Genomic DNA, 18,796 nt, shown 5'->3' on the forward strand with positions numbered 1-18,796 from the left:
GTGCCGAGCCGAGCCGCGGCTGCGCCGCGCCGCACACGTGGGTGCGCCGGCGCCGAGCGGGCGCGGAGCCATGGGGAAGAGCCGGGCGCGGCGGTTCCGCAGGCCCCCCCCGGCCCCCAGCGGCCCGGAGCAGGCCGGCCCCGAGGAAGAGCCGGCGGCGGAGCTGCTGGAGAAGGTGAGCGCGGCCCGCGGGAACCGGCGGCGGCGGGGTGAGGGCCCCGGTCCGGAGCCGGCTGCGCCCGGGGGGGCGGGGCGGGGCGCTGGGAACGCGGAGGGGAGCGGGCGCCCCCTCCCCCGCCGTCCGGCCCCCCGTGCTTGCCCCGCTCCTGCTGCGGCGGCGCTACCCGGCCGCCTGGCCCCGGGAAGGCAGGCGCTGCCTCCCCGCCGGGCCTCGCTCCGGTGCTGCCCCGCCGGCTCGGGGCGGAACGGGAGGGGAGGCTGCGCTGCCTCCCGTCCCCGGAGAGGTTCTGAAGCCGGTCCTGCTGCCGCCTGCCTCCTCCGAGGGTTTTGTACAGGTAGAAAGAGCAGCGAGCATCAGCCGCGTCTGAGAAGTCTCTGGCAAGATGCTGAAAATGGCTGGCTGTAGGCACTTACTCGCCACGTTCCTTTGGTCTGGGTTTAGGCATTACAAGTGAAAACTGGAGCTTAAACCTCCTTGTGCATGCTTCAGGTTGATATTATTGAAAAGCTGCTTTCTCTGATGTAAATAAATCCCCTTTGGTCACTTTACCTGAATGATAAGGTTGAACAAATCACTGCTTATTTTTCTGAAATAATCTTGTTGCTGGTTTAAAACAAAAAAAGTACAAAAAAATACAAATGCATGGGTGAGGGTGAGATGAGAGGTCTGTGGGGTATGATATACCACTCTTTTCCCCTCCGCTCTTCAGCAGGTGCTTATTTTCTCTGTTTTGTTTTCAGTAATCCCCATGGCCTTCTAGGTAGTCAGTTCTGCTGGTTTATTGTTTCCACGGTTTGCAAATCTGACAGCTCGTCTAAACCTCTGCTACGCTGCGAGCTGGTGTTGTCTCGTGGATATGGAGAACAGTTGCTCCTTGTATTCTTTATCCAGATGCCTTTAGCCTAAGGGCTATTATGTGTTTGCATATTTTTTGATTCTTCAGTTCTTTTTGGTGTTATTTCTTAATGTCCATTATAGTTCTTGATGGTATTTTTCCCCTAGTTCTGTGCATGTTTTTTTAAGCATGGTAAACAAAAGTAGATACAAGGTCTCACCAGTGCCAGCTAGCGTCAAATCTCTGTCTGAACTACTGCTCTCTTGTTAAACACCCATAACAAGATTTATCTAGTCATTATAGATAACCTCATAACCCATATGAAGATTTATAAACTTCTGTGGAAGTTGAAAGCTCTTGATTCTCTTCAGGACCAGTAAAGCAGGAGCTACTGTGCTGTGGTCTACAAACTGAAAGGCAAACGAGCCTTTTCACTTGATTAAAAACTTCCAGCTACTTCTCCCCTTGCCCTTGATCTGTTTGTGTCTCCCCAGCTACAACATCCAAGTGCTGAAGTGAGAGAGTATGCCTGTGCCAGTATTTCCAAGCTGCTGCAGCAGAAACACGTAATCCCAGCCTTTTTGCAGAGAGATGTTGTCCGGTGTTTAGGACCGATGCTGCTGGATCACAGTTTAGCTGTTCGCGAGACAGCTGCGGGTGCTCTCCGGTAAGCAGTTGCTAACATTCAGAGTTAAAACGAGGTGTTCTTGGTGTGGTAAATAAGAGAATGGGTTTCCCTTGTTAAAAGCCATGACCTTAAATTCCCTCCCTCTCTTGCTTCAACTCCGTTTTGTGTAAGTATTCCTGAGTCAGTCGAAGTCTTGGAGAGAGAGAGAGGACTCTCTTGCCCTGGTGGGTCACCCTCAGGCTTCAATGTCAGGAATAGGGTTTAAGTTAGCTGCTGCGAGTGGGATGCATTGCTTTCCAACCTTACTTCAGGAAAGAAAACCTGTTACGTGAAGAAATCTAGAGAACTTGAATGCTGCTGGTATGACATTTTGTGTCCTGATAACCCCAGGAGTAGTGGGTTAGCTGGAGAGTGCACATATGTCGCTTTTTGAGAGCCTTTTAAATACTAGCATCATTTTTAGTTGTCATTCTTTATTCAGACTTGCAACTTGCTATACTTGTACAGAAACATAATGCTAATACTTGATAACATTCAAGTTGTATCTTATACCGTATGAGTAATCAGCTGTCAGAAGTTGTGTCTTAGACTAGATAAGCCTCCTAGCTATGCTAGACAAGTAGATAAATCATTTTTTTTCTAACACGAAACTTAAATTCTTTACGTTAGGAGGGGGTAGAAGACTAAAGATACTGATTAAGCAGATCCTTTTTAATACAAAATATACCGTTACCTTTACAGAAAAAGTATTGAATACAGGTTTTTGAAATGCTCCGGGAAAGTACTGAATCTGATCCAAAGTATGTATTTTTTCCCAGAAATCTGAGTGCTTGCGGAGGGTTTGAAGTCTGTGATGACATGGTTACAAAAGACGTCATGACTCCTCTTGTTGCACTTCTGAAAGAGGTATGTTTATATTTATTCTGATTTTAAAACTGATCTAGCCATTTAATTATCTTATTTTCCACAATAGTTCGATTTTTTTTATATCTGTTTTCAAGATAAGATACTTGCAAGATCTTTAAAAGAATATTTCAGGAGATGTATCTCCTCTTTATAGCAATTGTTAATTGCTATACGTTTGGATATCACCCAAGTGAATTTATAGAATGCGTTGCCTTTTCATCATAAGGATTTGCTAGTAAACCTACACTACTACAACTCTTGATATGTATAACTCTTTTAAAAACACTGCAAAAATCAGTCCAGAGATTTCAAACCGCTTGCTTCTGCCTCCTGACCTGCTAACGTGGGTCCATGGAGAGAGGTGTGCTGTGTAGGATGATTTTTGCATAAACAGACTAGAGATTTTGGCTCTGGAGTGTCGTTCAGGGCAAGTCAGTTCTGTCGGTCAAGATTTAGATACAAAAATTATGTTGCATCATTATTCTAATGAGGGTTTTTGGTAAATCATTTTCTCTCAATGAAAGCTTAAATTTACGGTTGAATAGTTACTGCTTTTGTAGAATAATCTGTACTGAATACCTGTTCTCTGTTTGGTCCAGGTTTTGCAGTGCAGTTTGGAAATTGCATTGAGTTCTGTCACCTGCTGTCTTTGAGCAGTCTTGAGAAATACCATCATTTTCTGTATGTTTCTTCCCCATTTTAAAATAAGGGTAATAGTATTGTTGTAAAGCACAGCATATAGACAGCGAATTAGCCTTTGTGATTAAAACTGCTGAAAATTGCATACCAACTGTATTAGCAAGAAATGACATTTCAGGTTCTAAAATTGCTAAGCATTTGTTTATAAAAAGAAAAGTTTCTGAAGTCTGAATGCGAAGCAAGTACTGTAAGAGTCTGTTTCTACAGGAGAAAAAAATCGATTCAATTCCATTGTGACTCAGTTTTCACAGAGAATAGAAAACTAGTCAGGTTTTCTGATATTAAACACTTCATGAGAGATCTCTCAATTCCCTCTGCTTCAAACATTTTAAGTTTTTGCTTTCGTTCTTGGCTTGCTTCCCAACCCCAGTTCTCTTATTTGGTTGTAGTGTAGCACTGGACTAGATGCTAACCAGCTCTCTCCAAAGAAATGCAGAGAGATGAACAAAAATTACATCGAAGACATAGCCAATGAGGCTATTAACTTGCTGTGGAATGTATGGTAAGTTCGATGTTAACACTTGCCTCTCAGAAGAGCTAAATGAAATTGCTCCTGAAAGAGCATGGTAATCGAGGCAGAAGAGAAATGGTTGTCCTTCCGTGAGAAGATATGTTCAGTTGCAGATTCTGATTTCTGCCTGTGTAGCTCCTGCATGTCTTGCTAATAAACGGCGAGTCTACAACTGAAATGCAAAAGTAATCTATGATAGAAAATAAATTTGTAAGTGAAAGATTTTAGAAATATACAAAGCTGCTAATTAGTTTCAGGAGAGTGACAAAGTTTTCTTTCTATTGATCCTTCTAAGTTCAGATACTGTTTTCTGAATGTGCTCTGTCATAGTGTGTTTGAAGACACTTGAACAGCTTGAGTTTTCTTGTGTTACATTCAGCTCCTGTAGATCCATACTACAATAAATGAGATGGCTTTTAGAGGAATGTTTTTATTTATTTCCTCTGCAGACCTTATCGAAAGTTATATTAAATAGTTGAACAACTACCCCACAGTGACTGAGGCACTGATTAAAAAAAGAGAAGTCTGCATAATTCTGTGAGAAGAGAATGTGAATAGCTCAATTAGTAATTTACATTGAAAACACTGGGTAGAAGAGATACGGCAACGCTATTCATACAGAAAGGGCTATAAATACTGAAGTGATAAAAACCCCTTACAGTTCTTGAATTTTGTATTGTTTCTCCTCACTTTGTAACAATTGCACATCATTTTGCTCTTTGGTCCATATAGAATTGTGGTTTGTGTTATACAGTATTTCAGTGGAGTTGCCTCTGTATGGCTGCTGGCTTGAGGTCTTATTTTTAATTTTATTTTTAAGGGATTGACATCTAGAACAGTACAGAAACTGCTTGCTCAGCATCTTACACAGAATGTGACCCCTTGTAACTCTGAGTCAACTAAATTTTTGTGTGTGTTCATTTTCTTTAATTGCCTTTGTAGACGTAAGTGCTTTGGAACAGGAACTGTAATCATTAAGCGTGCTGTAAATCACTTCTGTATTTTGAACTCTGTGTCTATGACCGTGAACTGTTGGCATCAGTGCTAAGTTTGGTACTTATAAAATTGGAGCTGGTGTTGCTAATGAGATACAGTATTTTCAAAAGTAAATTTTTGAAGAACACTGTAGCTAGTCAGGTCCAATGCTGTTCTAGCTAGAATTTGTCTTGCATTCATATTTTGGTTAAAAACAGAAATGGCTGTGGAAACTTGAAGAAATACAAATCCCACAGTTGTTAACTGAAGTAAGTGTTGCGTTTAATACTGATTTAAGATGCATTTCTGAATGTCAAGCAGTGGTCATTTTCTAGATTAAATGACTCTCTTGATATGAGAGGCAGCAGCCCCTTCTGTTATTGGTGTGTTTGTGGATGAAGTCATCCACGGGTGCAGAAAGCCCTGGGCTGGCTCGTAGCCCGTAGCTGTAAGCTGCCTTTTACACACAGGCTGGCTCTGCTCACAAGACAATGCACTTAGGCTAATAAAGTCCTGAATAAGGTGTACGAGGAAGCAGCTGACAGAAGGCAGCTTTCCTCGGAGGTATTCCAGCCTCTTTCCATTTTATGTACAGTTGACCATAACCTCAGTAATGAGGGGCAGTTCTTTGGCTAAAGTGTAATTCTTAGGTAGGTTTTAAAAATATAAACGTGAGAAATACTGAGTACGTGTTACTTAAGATGTTGTTACAATAACTTTTTTTTTTTTCCTGGGAAAAGTATTTTATTGACTTTTTTTATGCATTAGTGAATGCAACAATACAGCAGTGTCCATATTCAATAAAGAAGGGTGTTTGGAGGCTGTGTTACATTACATGAAGAAATTTTCCACAAATGTGGACCTGGCTATTTCAGTAGGTAAGTGGCAAAAAGAAGATAAAGGTCTAAAGATATTTTTTCTTTACAATCTAAATGTAGTACTGATGTCAAATCGATTGCATAATGCGCCTGTTACTTAAACTGTACACTGAATATAAGACTTCGAATTCCTTTCTGAACAGTACATCATTTAGAAGTTGACATCTTTTCTCTTTGTTTTCAATCTGAAGGGGAATGGAGCATTGATTGTTACATGGGAGGAAAAACTTTGTGGAAAGAAAGTACTTGAGGGAGGATGAGGATGTGTCTGTCATTTTGTTTTCTGTTTTTTGTTTGCTTGTGGTTTTTTTGTTTTTTTTTTAGAGCAAAGTACATAGGCCATCCGAAAAACAAAACCAAATGACTCCTACCACTGTGATCATATTTTTATTAGTAGTATTGCTGTTATGGTCTTATATAAGGGTCTTGGTTGTGTATGTACTTGGAATGTTTTTTCGTGTTTTTCCTGATCAGTATATGGCGGAGAAATTGAATTTTATGTAGCTGAAACTGATCCAGCTAGTCCCGTGTCTGATGTGGTACTGTTCTCACCTGTATTACATACAGGTTTGCTGGAGGATGGCTGTTAATCTAAAACAAGTTGTGAAGGACAGTGTCATACCATTACAATATGATGCTGCAGCACATGTTTTTTCCTGTTTGTATTTAATTACACCAGCTTTTAGGAGTACATTGCATTCTTTTTAGGAGACTGAAAGCTACTGTTGGGTTTGTTAATTATCTTTTTTTTTTTGTTTGCTACAGCAAACTGCTTACAGGCAGTGACGGAAGATAATCCAGATCTTCTTTCTTCATTCAATGCTTCTGCACAGCAAGTATTGGAAACTGTGATGTTGTGTCCAGAGACCACAATGAAGCATGTACTTCTGAGAACACTGATAGCAGGTATTATGTTTGAGGGCATTCATTCTTTTGTGTTGGACAGCACAGGAAGTAATGGAGGGTGGGAAAGATGTGAGATTTAGTCCTTTAATCTGCTGTCATCGTGATACCAGTTGAGGTGCTGTGCTATCACCTACCTATAAGCAAAGCCTGTATAGACAGTTCATAAGGTTATTTCTGCCTCTTGGGCTTGTGTTCTATGGTGTTTTGGAGGGAAAGATAGTTCCAAATGTCTGTAGATAGTTTAAGAACTGTCTCAACTGCTTGATTCTGAATTTGGTACCTCTTCGGCATGATAACCCATTTTAAAGGTTCATTTGGTTTTCACCAGTAAAATGAGTCAATAATAAATAGTACAGGAATTGTTTAGATCATAACAGGTATAAGCTTTTTACCTCATGTTTTATATCTTGTGTCATCCTTTCTACCTCAAATGCTTAACTACGGTGATTTTTAGTATGGAAATGTAATAAATTAGTTTAATTTTGAGAATCCTTAAAATGTGGTAATCTGGATTTTTTTTTGTCACAAGTAAAAAGTGTCACCAAGATTACTCCTTAAAAATACTGCGTGTATTCTTATGTGCTAGAGTTTACTTGAGCTTATGATCTGGACATTATTACAGATATAAACAGGAAAAAATGCAAATCTGTGGAGAAAGGACTTGAAGATTCATACTGAAATATAAGCACTGAGTATTGTAACTTGTGTAAGCTGTGTCCTCACTAAATACATGGCTCTTACAGAGCTGGGAATTGAGTATTTTAATGCATTTTTACGTTTCAACTATTTTGCATTTAGGCACCATCTGGAATATCAAGGACACAATTCCACCAGGCAGCCTGGGAAGCATGGTTAATGCAATCCTGAAGATTTTTTCAGAATCATTAGCAATAGATGCTGGTGAAACAATTATTCGTATGAATGAAGCTGAAAAAAACAGGTTAAAGCTTGCTGCAGAGGCAGAAACTGAGGAAAACATGAGTGATGTTATAGACAACTGTGCTGTAAGTGAAGATGATGACATGGAAGAAATACCAAAAGGAAAAGTCAGAAGAGAACACGACATTTCAGACTTACTTCCAGTAAGTGTGGCTGGCTGGCTCTGAGAGCTTAATGCATTTGAGCATCTGGCTGTTGTTGACTAGCGTTTGCCAGGGTAACTGACTACTACTGTTCATAATCTGAACTCCAAAGTGGCTTGTCTGTTTTAGTTAAGACTTCAAAGGTGAGCATGGAGAATTTCAGCACAAATTGTTCAAATGTGATCAAGTTGAGCGACACATAAGGAAAGCACATTTCCATCTGTTTCATCTGGTGGGAAGTATATGCTAACCTGATACTTTAACCTGTAGCTAGCGCAGAAAGTTCCTGATCTCTGCATAAGATGAGTGAGATGTTTAATGGTTGTAACCATTCAATCGTGAGTGGAGATTGCTGAGAGTTTAACAAATGCATTCGCTGTTGTATGTGAAAAGAAAACAGAAATAAATATTTTTGTTAGGGCTTTAGGTAACACGTTAGTAATCTTTTCTGTTATGATTTTAGTGCAGTTGGCATTTTTAAAAGTAAAATTTGTTCACTAGTACAGCTGGTCATCTGAAACATCTGACAGAAAGATGATAGATAGTACCTCTTAGCTCGTTTTAAAAAGCTTTGGTGGGGGTGTGAGAAGAGGAAATGGCTGGGTAGTATTTTTCACTGACAGTCTAGGTACTTGAAATTGCACTGAAATGTTGTTTTCCAAAATTAAATTTTGCACTTTTTTTTTTAGTCTGATAAATGGGAACTGAAAGAAGTGACAGCCTTACTGATGGCTCAGCAGACTGCTTTGGAAATCATTGTTAATATGTGCTGCAGTGAAGGTTTGTAGGAATCTCTTTCATTGCAAGTGTTAGCGTTGCTTTTGTTTCTGGGATAGGTCATGTTTAGTTTGCTATTTGGTGGTCTTAGCCTTTAAGGGTGAATGCACATAGATTTGTCTCCCTGATGTCCTCATCTGATTGAGAATCACAAGAATTAATTCTATTACTAATTTAAGTATTTTTCTCATTTAAATAACATCTATTGCTTACATGTTTTTTTGCATGTTACTACAAATGCCATATGATTTAAAGAGGAAGGCTTTGTTCTGAGTACTTTTGCCAAAGATACATTTCCTAAAAAGTCTTGCAGCAAATTCTTTGTTCAGTTAGTCTGGTCTAAGTGCTAATCTGATACAGTATGGCTGTGAATCCTATTACAGGACTGGGGCATCAATATTTTTAAGCAGAGAAATGTACTAGTTTTGATTTAGTTTTGGTATTACAAATGTGGCAAAAGAAGAAGAGATGGCTTTTGCATGAAACTGGCAGCAATGCAGATGTAGACTGTTAAGAGTTCTGCCTTCAAGAGTTTTTTTTTTTTTTTAATGCTGTTATTGTGGGTAGGTGGAATAGGGAAAAGATATTCTATATTCTTCTATGAACTTTAAGTTTTGATGGCGTTTCTCCGAATCTTCAGGAAAACAAGTGATTCTCAAATTCTGTTTAAAAACGCAAAACCAAACATTTTAATTACTAATACAATTCATGAGCCTGATGCAAAAGTAATTGTGTAGGAGATAGCTTTGTAAGTAAATCTTTCAGGTTCTAATAATAAAATCCACAGTAATACCCAGATATTCCCAATGGTGATTTTTTTTCTCTTACAGCACAAGGAAATTCTGCACCTAGTATATGAAGCTCCTTTCATAACTGCATTTCTCATCTAATGAGCTGTAATTCATAAGCTCTCCCCTTTAATTGGAAAATCTCTTGTGGATAAGCTGCATATTCTGCCATTCACTCAGTGTAATGTAAGGTTGATTGTGTTGTATTTCACTACACTACTTTACCCATTCATGGGCAGACAGAAGTATAGTTGGTAGAAATTAAGAGGAATCCAGAGGCAGCTGTTCATTTAATTTTCAAGTTATTTGATGACTAAAATAGCTTTAGCCGTTAGGCTGAGTTCATAGAAACACTCAGTTTGCCATAGAACTAAGGGAAATAACTAGGCTGGTGAAGAGATGTTCTGAGTGCTGGCTGGCATTTGGAAGGAGAAACAAAGTGCTCTCCCCTTTAACAGGGACACAGGAAGGAATCAGGAGACTCTGGCATCACTGTCCAGTTTGTGGCTCATAGGTTGCCAGGCCTAGTTAAGATAGGATTGCCATTGGAAATGCTCCTGTATTTCCAAGAATGTTACAAGAAACCTGATCTTAGTTGTGGGCTGATGTTCTGGAGTCCAGTTTCTGCTCTGCCCTGCTCGCTGTGAGCTGTGATAACACTGCCATTGTCTTTGCTGAAGCATGGTCAGCTAGTATAGTGGTCATTTAATTTTCAGATTAGTTTTTTTTTCCTTTGCTCTAAGATGTAGATGAAAACTTGGAAACTTCTTTTTTTTTTTTTTTTTTTGTAGAAGCAGCAAGAGGCTGACTAAAAGGGGCATGTGGGATTTGTTTTCATGTTTGTTGTTCCAGTGGGGCTGATGATGTTTTCTCATGCAAAGACTAGTAACACCAACATGTTATGGGGGTGGAATTAATTGGGTGTTAACATGGGCAGCTTCTTTTGCTTATAGTATCAAGTGGCCACAGCTTCATAAGTTAATTTGTATCACGTAAACAGTCATCACCTTGAAACAAATTCTTAAAGTACTGCACAGTGCAGGTGACATGCATTCTTTTAGACCTCTTACTGTATTTTAAGTGAAAGAGTTTACCTTTTGCCACAGAAAAAGTGCATGGCTATTTTAGTAACTGGATCACACATGAACTTGTTGTCAGACAAATTACATGGAGGTGAATATATTTTTTTTCACAGTAGTTAGATATCCTGACCTTTTCATAGAAGCAGAACTTTCATCCCTCAATGAGGAGGATCGTTCCAACCTGTAGACTTGGGGCTTGTGTAAACACCAATTTTGCACCAGTTAAAATGTAACTAGGTCTAAAACAACTTTAGATAAATCAGTGTAAACCCTGTGGACGTTGAAATACCGGTTTAAATGTAGATGATAGACTTAGATTGTGCCCATCAGGCCAAATCAGCTTTTAGCCATAGGCAGATTATTTTCTTTGCTGTAGCTGTGCCCACTGATAGTTCTCTTCCTATCGCTGTCCTTCCAGATCTGCTAGGATAGTAAATCTTGTTAACCTAAACTGGGTTTATACTTATAACTGTAAACTTGGTTTAAGTTACTTAAAATGTGTTGCCTGAAATGGCTAACAGAGATGGTTTGGATTGCTTTGCCTTGCTTTGTTGTCGTGATTTCCTTTTCACTGGCTTTGCTGTAGAGACGGCAGCATTTTCATCCAGTCCAGTTAGCACCCAGTTACAGGATATGTCTGTGGCTTCAGGACTGTGAGAAAAAACAGGTAACTTAAACTGATTACAAGTTGTAAACAGGTGAAACTGGGGTATTTTCATGCTTGAATCTATCCCAAAAAGTAAACTGGTACAGTCCAAGTTAAAAATCTTAGTAAACGTTTTATGTTTCTTATGAAGTGCTTCTTTTATACATTATTTGATATCTCGAAGTAAAGCACAGTTAATACCAGAGAATGAGGTGTCTGTGTACGGAGAACCTCTTTGATAAGAGTGAATATAAAATAAGTAATTTTTTTAAATAAAACAATTTAAGCAAAAGTGGTTCCGTATTTATACCTGTTGCTTAATGGTTCTTGGGTTATGTGCTGTTCGTTAGAGCACTAGAACTTAAGACTCTTAAACCAAGAGCTGGAGCCAAGTATAATTCAGAAGTGGGGTACCTATTGCATGAGTACTGTCACATTTACAAGTCTCTCTTCTGTTTTCAGATCCCTCAGATGACGAATGGGAAGAACTGTCCAGCAGTGATGAAAGTGACCTGTTTATGGAAAATTCTTACAATGAGGGCAGTGGGCTGCTGATGTCACCCCTATGCCTCTCTGATGAGGTTCACTCAGCATTTCTGAACAACCTTATTCCAAAGAAGGTATCATCTTTTGTTTCCAACACACGGTACAATCTTGCATTTGTGCCTGTCTTGTATCCCAGGTTAGGCAAACAAACTATCCCAGTCCATCTGAAGAAGAGGAACGTTTTTTTTAAAGACAGTTTAGCTTATTTTTTCTTTTGTCCTAGAGGTGTAGCATCATTACATCAGTTGTCTTGACCTAAATAACGTCAGTAGGAATGGAACATTTTTGTTTCTGAAGTCTTGCGGTTTTGTCTTTTAATTAATTTGGCTTTTCCAAAATAACAGTGGTTATTTCTTGATTTGCACATGGAAAGATGACTTGCAAAAAAGAAAGGGAACTTTGAGTAGAAGCTTGGGTGCCAAATTTCCATGTTACCTAACGCAAATGAAAGTAACCTATGTGAACAACAGCAGTCAGCACTGAAAAATGACAAGTTCCTCTTTTACTCCATTTTATACGTGGGGTACAGTATTTGACACCAAAAAAAATGCAGGTGTTCTTGTTCCAGAATTGTTTTGGTCATTCTTATCTGGGGTTGTAAAGATAACATTCCTGACTTGAATCAGTTACTAAGGTAGTTCAACATCGTGACAGAATTCTGACACAAGACTTGAGGTAAAAACGTTCAGGGGTTTTTGTACTTCATAGCAAGCAGTCTAAGATTCATGTCAAGATCTTTTAGATATGTAGCTATATGAAAGTTCCGAAACAGAATCTGTGAGAAGAAAGATTTAAATAAATAAAAAATATAACAGAGACCTAGAAAATTATCTTTTGTTCAGTACAGTTAGATACTTAAGATATGCTGTGATAAACCAATGTATGATTGCTCTGAGTGTTTGAGGAAGATTCTGGCAGTTTTAGCAAGCGAGACCTTTGCTGCCTGCAAAGCTTGGAGGATATTCATATGTGAAATACATTGATCTGAGGTATCTGTTTGACATTAAGTTAAAACTTCAGTCTTCCCCCTCCCCACACTTAAATAAATAAATAAGCTTTATTGCTAAACCTTTCTTTTTCCCCTCCCCAGATTCTTGAAAAAACTGCTTTTCCGAACAGTGTTGCTCTAGACATCTGTATGCACAATCCGTCTTGGAAACCATTAATTAAAAAGTAGGAATTTCATTGTCTCTCTTGCTATTTTTAATGTATATTCAGTTGTTTTAGAATTCTTAGAAGGATTGTCCATCTTTGGGTTGCTTTTAAGATCTGGAAAATGGCAGATCTGATAAGTGATTTTCAATAAGGAGATACAAATCTTCTTGTAAAATGCACACCGGTTCACAGCTTTATTTACTTAATTCAAGATCCTTCTTTGTATTTCAACATTTATTTACAAAGATCTGCTAAGTGCATTTTTCATTTGTTTGTTTCAGACTGAACACAGTGCAGTGTAGAGCTTTAACATGTCTTCATAGCATTTTATTAGTGTCAGATGTGGATTGCCTTGGAGGAGCTTCAGCACTTCAGTCACTTGCACAGCACCTTTCACAGCTGGTCTTTTCTAAAACAGGTAAGATGTTCCAAGATGTGCTTAACCTATTGTATAGATATAAGGTAGCTATGCACATTAAGTTTTATTGCCATTTTATTATTAAATTTATTCCCTTGCCCTTTCAAAATAAGGATTCTGAATGCTGGAAATGTGCTAACAGAACAGTGTATCTTGACACGTGTTCACCCAAATTGAATTTCGAGCAAGTATGCTTCTAATGCAAGGCTGGCTTATGTCTGTACGTGCAAGAAGAAATTCACTAAAGCAAATGAATCCTGCTATGCTGTGAGACCAGAACTGTTTGCGTGATCATATTTGTTGGTAATAGCAGTTTTTCATCGATCAGCCAAGTCATGAAGAAGAGACATTTTCCTTTTAAATGTGGAAACTAACCTAAAGAGCCATATGAAAAAAGGGTATCTGAAACTTCTTTACATCATTTTTTTTCTAGGAATCTTACAAAATTATGGTAGAAGTGGTTATTGCCAGGATCTCCATAATGCATTTTCTTATTATAGTAGGGAAGATAGCAGCCTTCTTGTCTCCAGGACATACATTATGCGTGTGATTTGCACAGTTCATTGAAAATATATTTATAAAAAGAAAGTGAGCAAAGTTTTTGTGACTAAATATGAAAGCTACTTATCTTCATGTTATGATGGTGATTCAGTTTGAATGGAGAAGACAATAAATTGCATAATTTCATTTTTCTAAAAGTGATATTGGTTTAGAATATCAAATATATCCTGGTGATCACTATAATGCATCCACCGTAATTCCTCCAAGACACGTTATTTTCTAGAGATACTGTGTTGGTCTAATGCAGATATGCAGCAGTTAGCATTTCCAACTACCTCCTGTAATCTGTTTCGTTAGATCACTGTCATTCCAGGAATACTGCTGGACCATTTACTCTGTGATCTCTGTTACTAACAGTAGGGAAGCTGAACTGAGTCTTTAAAAAAACATCTGGTTCCAAGTCAGTGATCTGGTTCCCTGATAGTCTGCTTCATTCAAACTATTTTACTAATGTGTTTCTGTTTTAGGGTCAGTGGTATGGCTCATCAATAAATCAGAGATATTCTTAGAGGCTGGAAAAGCCTGCCAAATCTCAAAAGTGACAGAAAACATTTTTCCTCAAATGGATCTGTTGAAGCATAGCATATGCATAGCTTTGTCATTTCTTGTCTTTTAGAAGCTTGAGAGACTTGGTTTTCTTCTCTTCCTTCAAGTGTCTTCATTCGTAGCCACAAATATGGTGTATGCAGTCCTTACGTGTATAGTATGACACTGCATTATTGCTTGGAATGCAACTGCCTGCAAGACATGCTTTTTTAAATCAAAATGTCACATTAAAAGGATGTGATCGGAGCACAGTACTTGAAAACAACAAAATGCAGGAAATGAAAATAAATATGAAGATATTTTACTTTGCAGTAGTTGGAAAGTTCTTAGATGGAACTGAAGAAATGATTAGCAGAACACAGAAGATACTAATAAATTAGCTTAATGGCCCATGTCCATTTTCATTAACATTTTTTAATAGTTAAATGCTATCTAATGGAAACTGCCAGTTAGAGCTGATCAGACACCAACAAGTGATTAGAAGGAATTTTGTGGTTTACAGGGTGAAAAAAAGGCATAACGATCTAGTTGCATACATGGGGATGGCAGAGATGCACAGTAAATTAACGAGAGTTTCTGGTTCTGGAATAGTCCAGAAAATAAAAACACAGAGTAAAATTAAAGCTTCAAGAAATGCAGAACATGCACTGAAGATGCTTCTACTGATGAATTTTTAGTTAAACAGGAAAACACTGTTTGAATTGTACATTTCTAAAAGGTTATTAAACCACTAGAAAACAGGCTCTTTACATGAATTGGAAAGAGTCCAATCTTCTGGGTGTCTAAAAAAGCTTACTTAGAAGAAGGCAGCTAAAGTACTCAATCAGCTTCTGTGGTTTTCTGTTCATGTAATACGGCCCACATGTAACACCTAGTTTTCAAGCTGCTATTCTGAGTGTGGTGGTTTATACTATATGTTAGGTCATGCAAATGTCTTAACCAGGGGTGTGCCTGAAAATAAAGACCATAAAGAACTGTGATCTATCTTCCAGATGCAATTAATACTGAATTTAAAAATTCACTATGGTTACAACCTACCAAGACCAGTCTCTGAAAATCTAGCTCTTCCTGTTTGTGGTAGCATGTAGAGGAACAATTAAGGAATTCATATTTCTTTGCTTCATATATCCTTTATCTTTGCGATTAAGTTTTGGCTTTGGGTTCAATTCTCTGACAGAACTCCCTGAAGACACAGAATTCCTGGAAGCCATAACCAGTGCTTTGAGGGCTCTCTTACAAACAATGGCATCAAAGAACATCTCCCAGGTAAGAGGTTTCAAGCTCAATTGCTGCGGTAGATTAAAATTAATGTAAGATTGTGCTGAAATGTTTTTGAAACAAAATCACTTATATGAGATAATCCGTAATTGTGAACACTGAATGATTTTAAAATCTGTACTTTCAGACTTTATATTTTTCCTGGACCTTACAGGAATACTTTGCTGTATATATTCTTCATAACACTTAAGCAAGTGAAGTGTATTTCAAAACCAAAATAGCAATAAAAAACCCAGGTAGTATCTTTGAGATGAGATGGATATAATGACAAGTATTTTATCTACTAAATTACCACCTACACCTACTGAGTCTTTATTTCCTGATGTCACCCAGTTGAAGCTGATTGTTCTTCTAGAATCTGTGTTGGACATAGATGTCCAACATTGAACGTGAGGTAAGCATAGAAATGAAGCAAAATAATTTGTTATAAAAGAGGTAATACTACGTGGTCTGCAGGTCCTTTCTGTCTTTAAACTGAAAAAGAGCTTCTATAAGTTATATTGAGCTAGAAATAGCTATTGAGCTAGGTAAATTTGTGAAAATCTTATTGGGCTCAGAACCATTTTTTCAGCTTTGTAATGGCCTTGGTTATGTTCTGGAAGAAACAACTTAAGAAGTTGAAAAGGAAAGTTTATTGTATTGTTGATTACACTTTCAAAATTTGTGTATTTTTCATAATATAGGAATTTCTATTTCTCTTTTACAAATCTGCCTGTGTGTTCAGTAGAAGCGGATTACCTAAATGTCATATTTGAAAATTTCCCTGGAAGTGTAAATTTGTTTTTTTAAATTATTATTTATTTTCCCTTTCCTCTCCATTGCTAAACAGTGTATGACTCCTGATCAGCTACTGGCTTTATGTGAAGCTGGTATTCACAGCAGCAATGCCAGCGTTAGAGTGAATGTAGTGAGCATCCTTGGAATTTCTGGCAGTGTCCTGGCAAAATTACAAGATACAGCTGAAACACTAAAGGTGAAAAAGCAAACTTTGTGTTGTAAGTCTGAAACTGTTTTGATACTTCTTTAAATTTTCACAAGTACTGTTTGAAAAATCTTTTTTTTCTTATTTCAGATGATTGGAAAATTTCTTCTTGAGGTTGCTATGAAGGAATCTTCTCTTGTAGTAGCAGGAGAAGCCTTGGATGCGCTTTTTGATGTATTTGCAGATGGTAAAGAAGCAGAAAAAGCAGCGGTACAGATGAAGTTGCTCCCAGCACTGAAAGAATTTCAACCAGTGTTCAAATTGAGGGTAGGCATCGGATGCAGCCAGCTCAGTATCTCAACACGTGATGTAGGTTAGGGTTTGTGGGCTGGCGGAGGGATAATTAAGCAGGACCGTGTGACTTTATAAGATCATGGGGGAAAAATGAAAACAAATGATTGAATTCCTGCTATCCTGCTTTAAAGCAGAAGAAATATACTTACCTTGCAGTTCATGGAACCATTAAGGTATCAGCACAGCACGAGCATTGCAACATCTGTGATACACTATCAGCGTTACTGATGTCCAAATGACTATTTTCCTGAAACTCTTGTAAAAATAATCCTTCAGATGTCTCTGGAGAACAGCTGATTTGGTGGGAGAGAGAAGTCCCATCTGAAGTTACACTGACATGTTTTTGACTTGATGTAGTTGCAGGTGGATATTTCTGTTCTGTTGCTGGTTAATTATCCTGTATTTTCAAGAACTACACAGATAAAATTCTAAGCTGTGTTTTTAATTAGAACTTCATCTTAAATAGAAAATGACCTTCAGCGCGTTATTTTTCGCTCAGATGAAGCCTGAGGAATGATTTCTGTAGTCTTAGAACTAAGCACATTTTATGTGTATATAAAATAAATACTTGACAGTGCTACAGGTGTTTGGTTAGTTAGATGTGCAAGGTCTTTAATTTAAAAAGCTACAGTTAATAAATATATGTATCAGATTTATGAGCAAAATAGGATGCCAGTAGTAGTGTAGTTCTGGGTAGAGATGTATTTTAAATTACTTGCAGAAGTATTTGCTAGCTGTGAATATGCGCACGTAAATATGTGGGTGTTAGCAAAAGGCACAGATAGCGTGCCTTGCTAGAGAACCTCTATGCAATTGTTAGAAACTTCTGGTGATCTAATGGATAAACTTCTCCATTAGTAAAATGTGTATTTTTTGGTTTTACAGATGCGAAAAGAAGGCAAAGAACAATGTAGTACGGATCAGCTTTGTGTTCTTGACAATGTGAAGATGAATTTGAGAAGATTCATTGCATATCAGGAGACGCTAGGCAAAAACCCAACTTGAAACATCGAGGAACTTGAAACTAAGGTTTCCTTATTGCAAAATGTTTTCCAAAAATATAACCATTTTGAACTTCTAAAATGTATTGAGCAGAACAGTTTGTGCTTTCATGTTCATATTAGATTTTTAAACGTTCAGTATTTTATACTCCAGGGTTGATGCAATATGTAAGTCACATCAGCATAAAAATGCATAGCATACTTTGAGATTAAATATTAGCAGTGATAATAATGTGCTTTTGCAGTCCTGAGATCTGTAAATAGCACCACTGTCATTGTTTAGAAACTGTCATGTATCCTGGTGGACAAGTACAATTGCATTAAAACGTAATTTAAAGAATATTGTCAGATATGCCCTAGATCAAGGTGGGGGGAACAGGACACTGAAGTTATTTTGAGGGAATTGAGCAGTGGCAGGATGTTCCTATTTGCCATTTGCTCTTAACTGTTTCTAGAATTGCACAGGCACTTATGGCAAGATTCACAAGAAAAGTGTGTGACAGTGTATAGATTACTATCAGCACTTGGATCTGTTGCTTCTTAAGGTTTATCAAAGAGGAAACTGTTTGCTTCATTTATGATAAATTTGGTATGATAGCTTTTCACTCTTGAAATCAGTCTAAGAGAATGCTATTCTTAAACAGTTCCATGTTTTTAATTTGATTAGTATTTCAGAAAATCACTTCTCCCGATGTACTTTCTTCCTTGTAATTCTACATCAGGATGAATTTGAATTCAGGGAAGTAGTAAACATAATAAAAATATTTTGTTATACTGAAGTATTATCTGAAGTAATTTTATAACTGCTGAAAATCTTTTTAAAATATTTGTGATAGAGATTTTTAAGCCGTAAAATACAGAAACTATTTTCAAAAATGTCACTGATTCATGAAGAGACTGTATGTGCACTCCCATATATCCAACGCTTTGGTTTTGTATCTGTGAACAAGATACTCATATACTTCAGGGGTTTTTATTTTTAATTTTTTAGGAAAATGCATTTTTTATGCTGGTTTTTGAAGTGGGACACCCCTCCTCCCTCTGTTAAGATAGGCATCTAGTTTTTGGCAAGATTCTGCTCGTGGTGTTAGGCATGGAACGGCAAAGACCGAATTTACTTA

General features: G+C 37.9%; 1 protein-coding gene and 1 long non-coding RNA gene across 3 annotated transcripts; both read left to right on the plus strand.

Moving 5' to 3' along the window:
- Positions 1 to 16: 16 nt before the first annotated feature.
- Positions 17 to 18,454, plus strand: HEATR3 (HEAT repeat containing 3). 2 transcript variants are annotated; one of them, XM_083794836.1, is made up of 15 exons: positions 17 to 175; positions 1,511 to 1,683; positions 2,463 to 2,550; positions 3,639 to 3,751; positions 5,504 to 5,613; positions 6,379 to 6,519; positions 7,318 to 7,601; positions 8,291 to 8,381; positions 11,357 to 11,514; positions 12,531 to 12,613; positions 12,877 to 13,013; positions 15,298 to 15,386; positions 16,228 to 16,371; positions 16,471 to 16,647; positions 17,560 to 18,454. In XM_083794836.1, the coding sequence occupies exons 1-15, from the start codon at positions 71 to 73 to the stop codon at positions 17,677 to 17,679; spliced, it is 2,013 nt and encodes a 670-aa protein (XP_083650962.1). In that variant the 5' UTR covers positions 17 to 70; the 3' UTR covers positions 17,680 to 18,454. The 2 variants fall into 2 exon arrangements, with proteins under 2 accessions (XP_083650962.1, XP_083650963.1); XM_083794837.1 differs by lacking the exon at positions 17 to 175 and adding an exon at positions 382 to 515.
- On the plus strand, positions 8,388 to 11,186 carry LOC310879887. The gene is made up of 2 exons (XR_014571217.1): positions 8,388 to 9,352; positions 10,835 to 11,186. It is a non-coding gene; the product is annotated as an uncharacterized lncRNA (long non-coding RNA).
- Positions 18,455 to 18,796: the final 342 nt, after the last annotated feature.

Source organism: Anser anser (genome assembly GCF_964211835.1).
Source record: "Anser anser genome assembly, chromosome: 11".
NCBI classification, from domain to species: Eukaryota; Metazoa; Chordata; class Aves; order Anseriformes; family Anatidae; genus Anser; species Anser anser.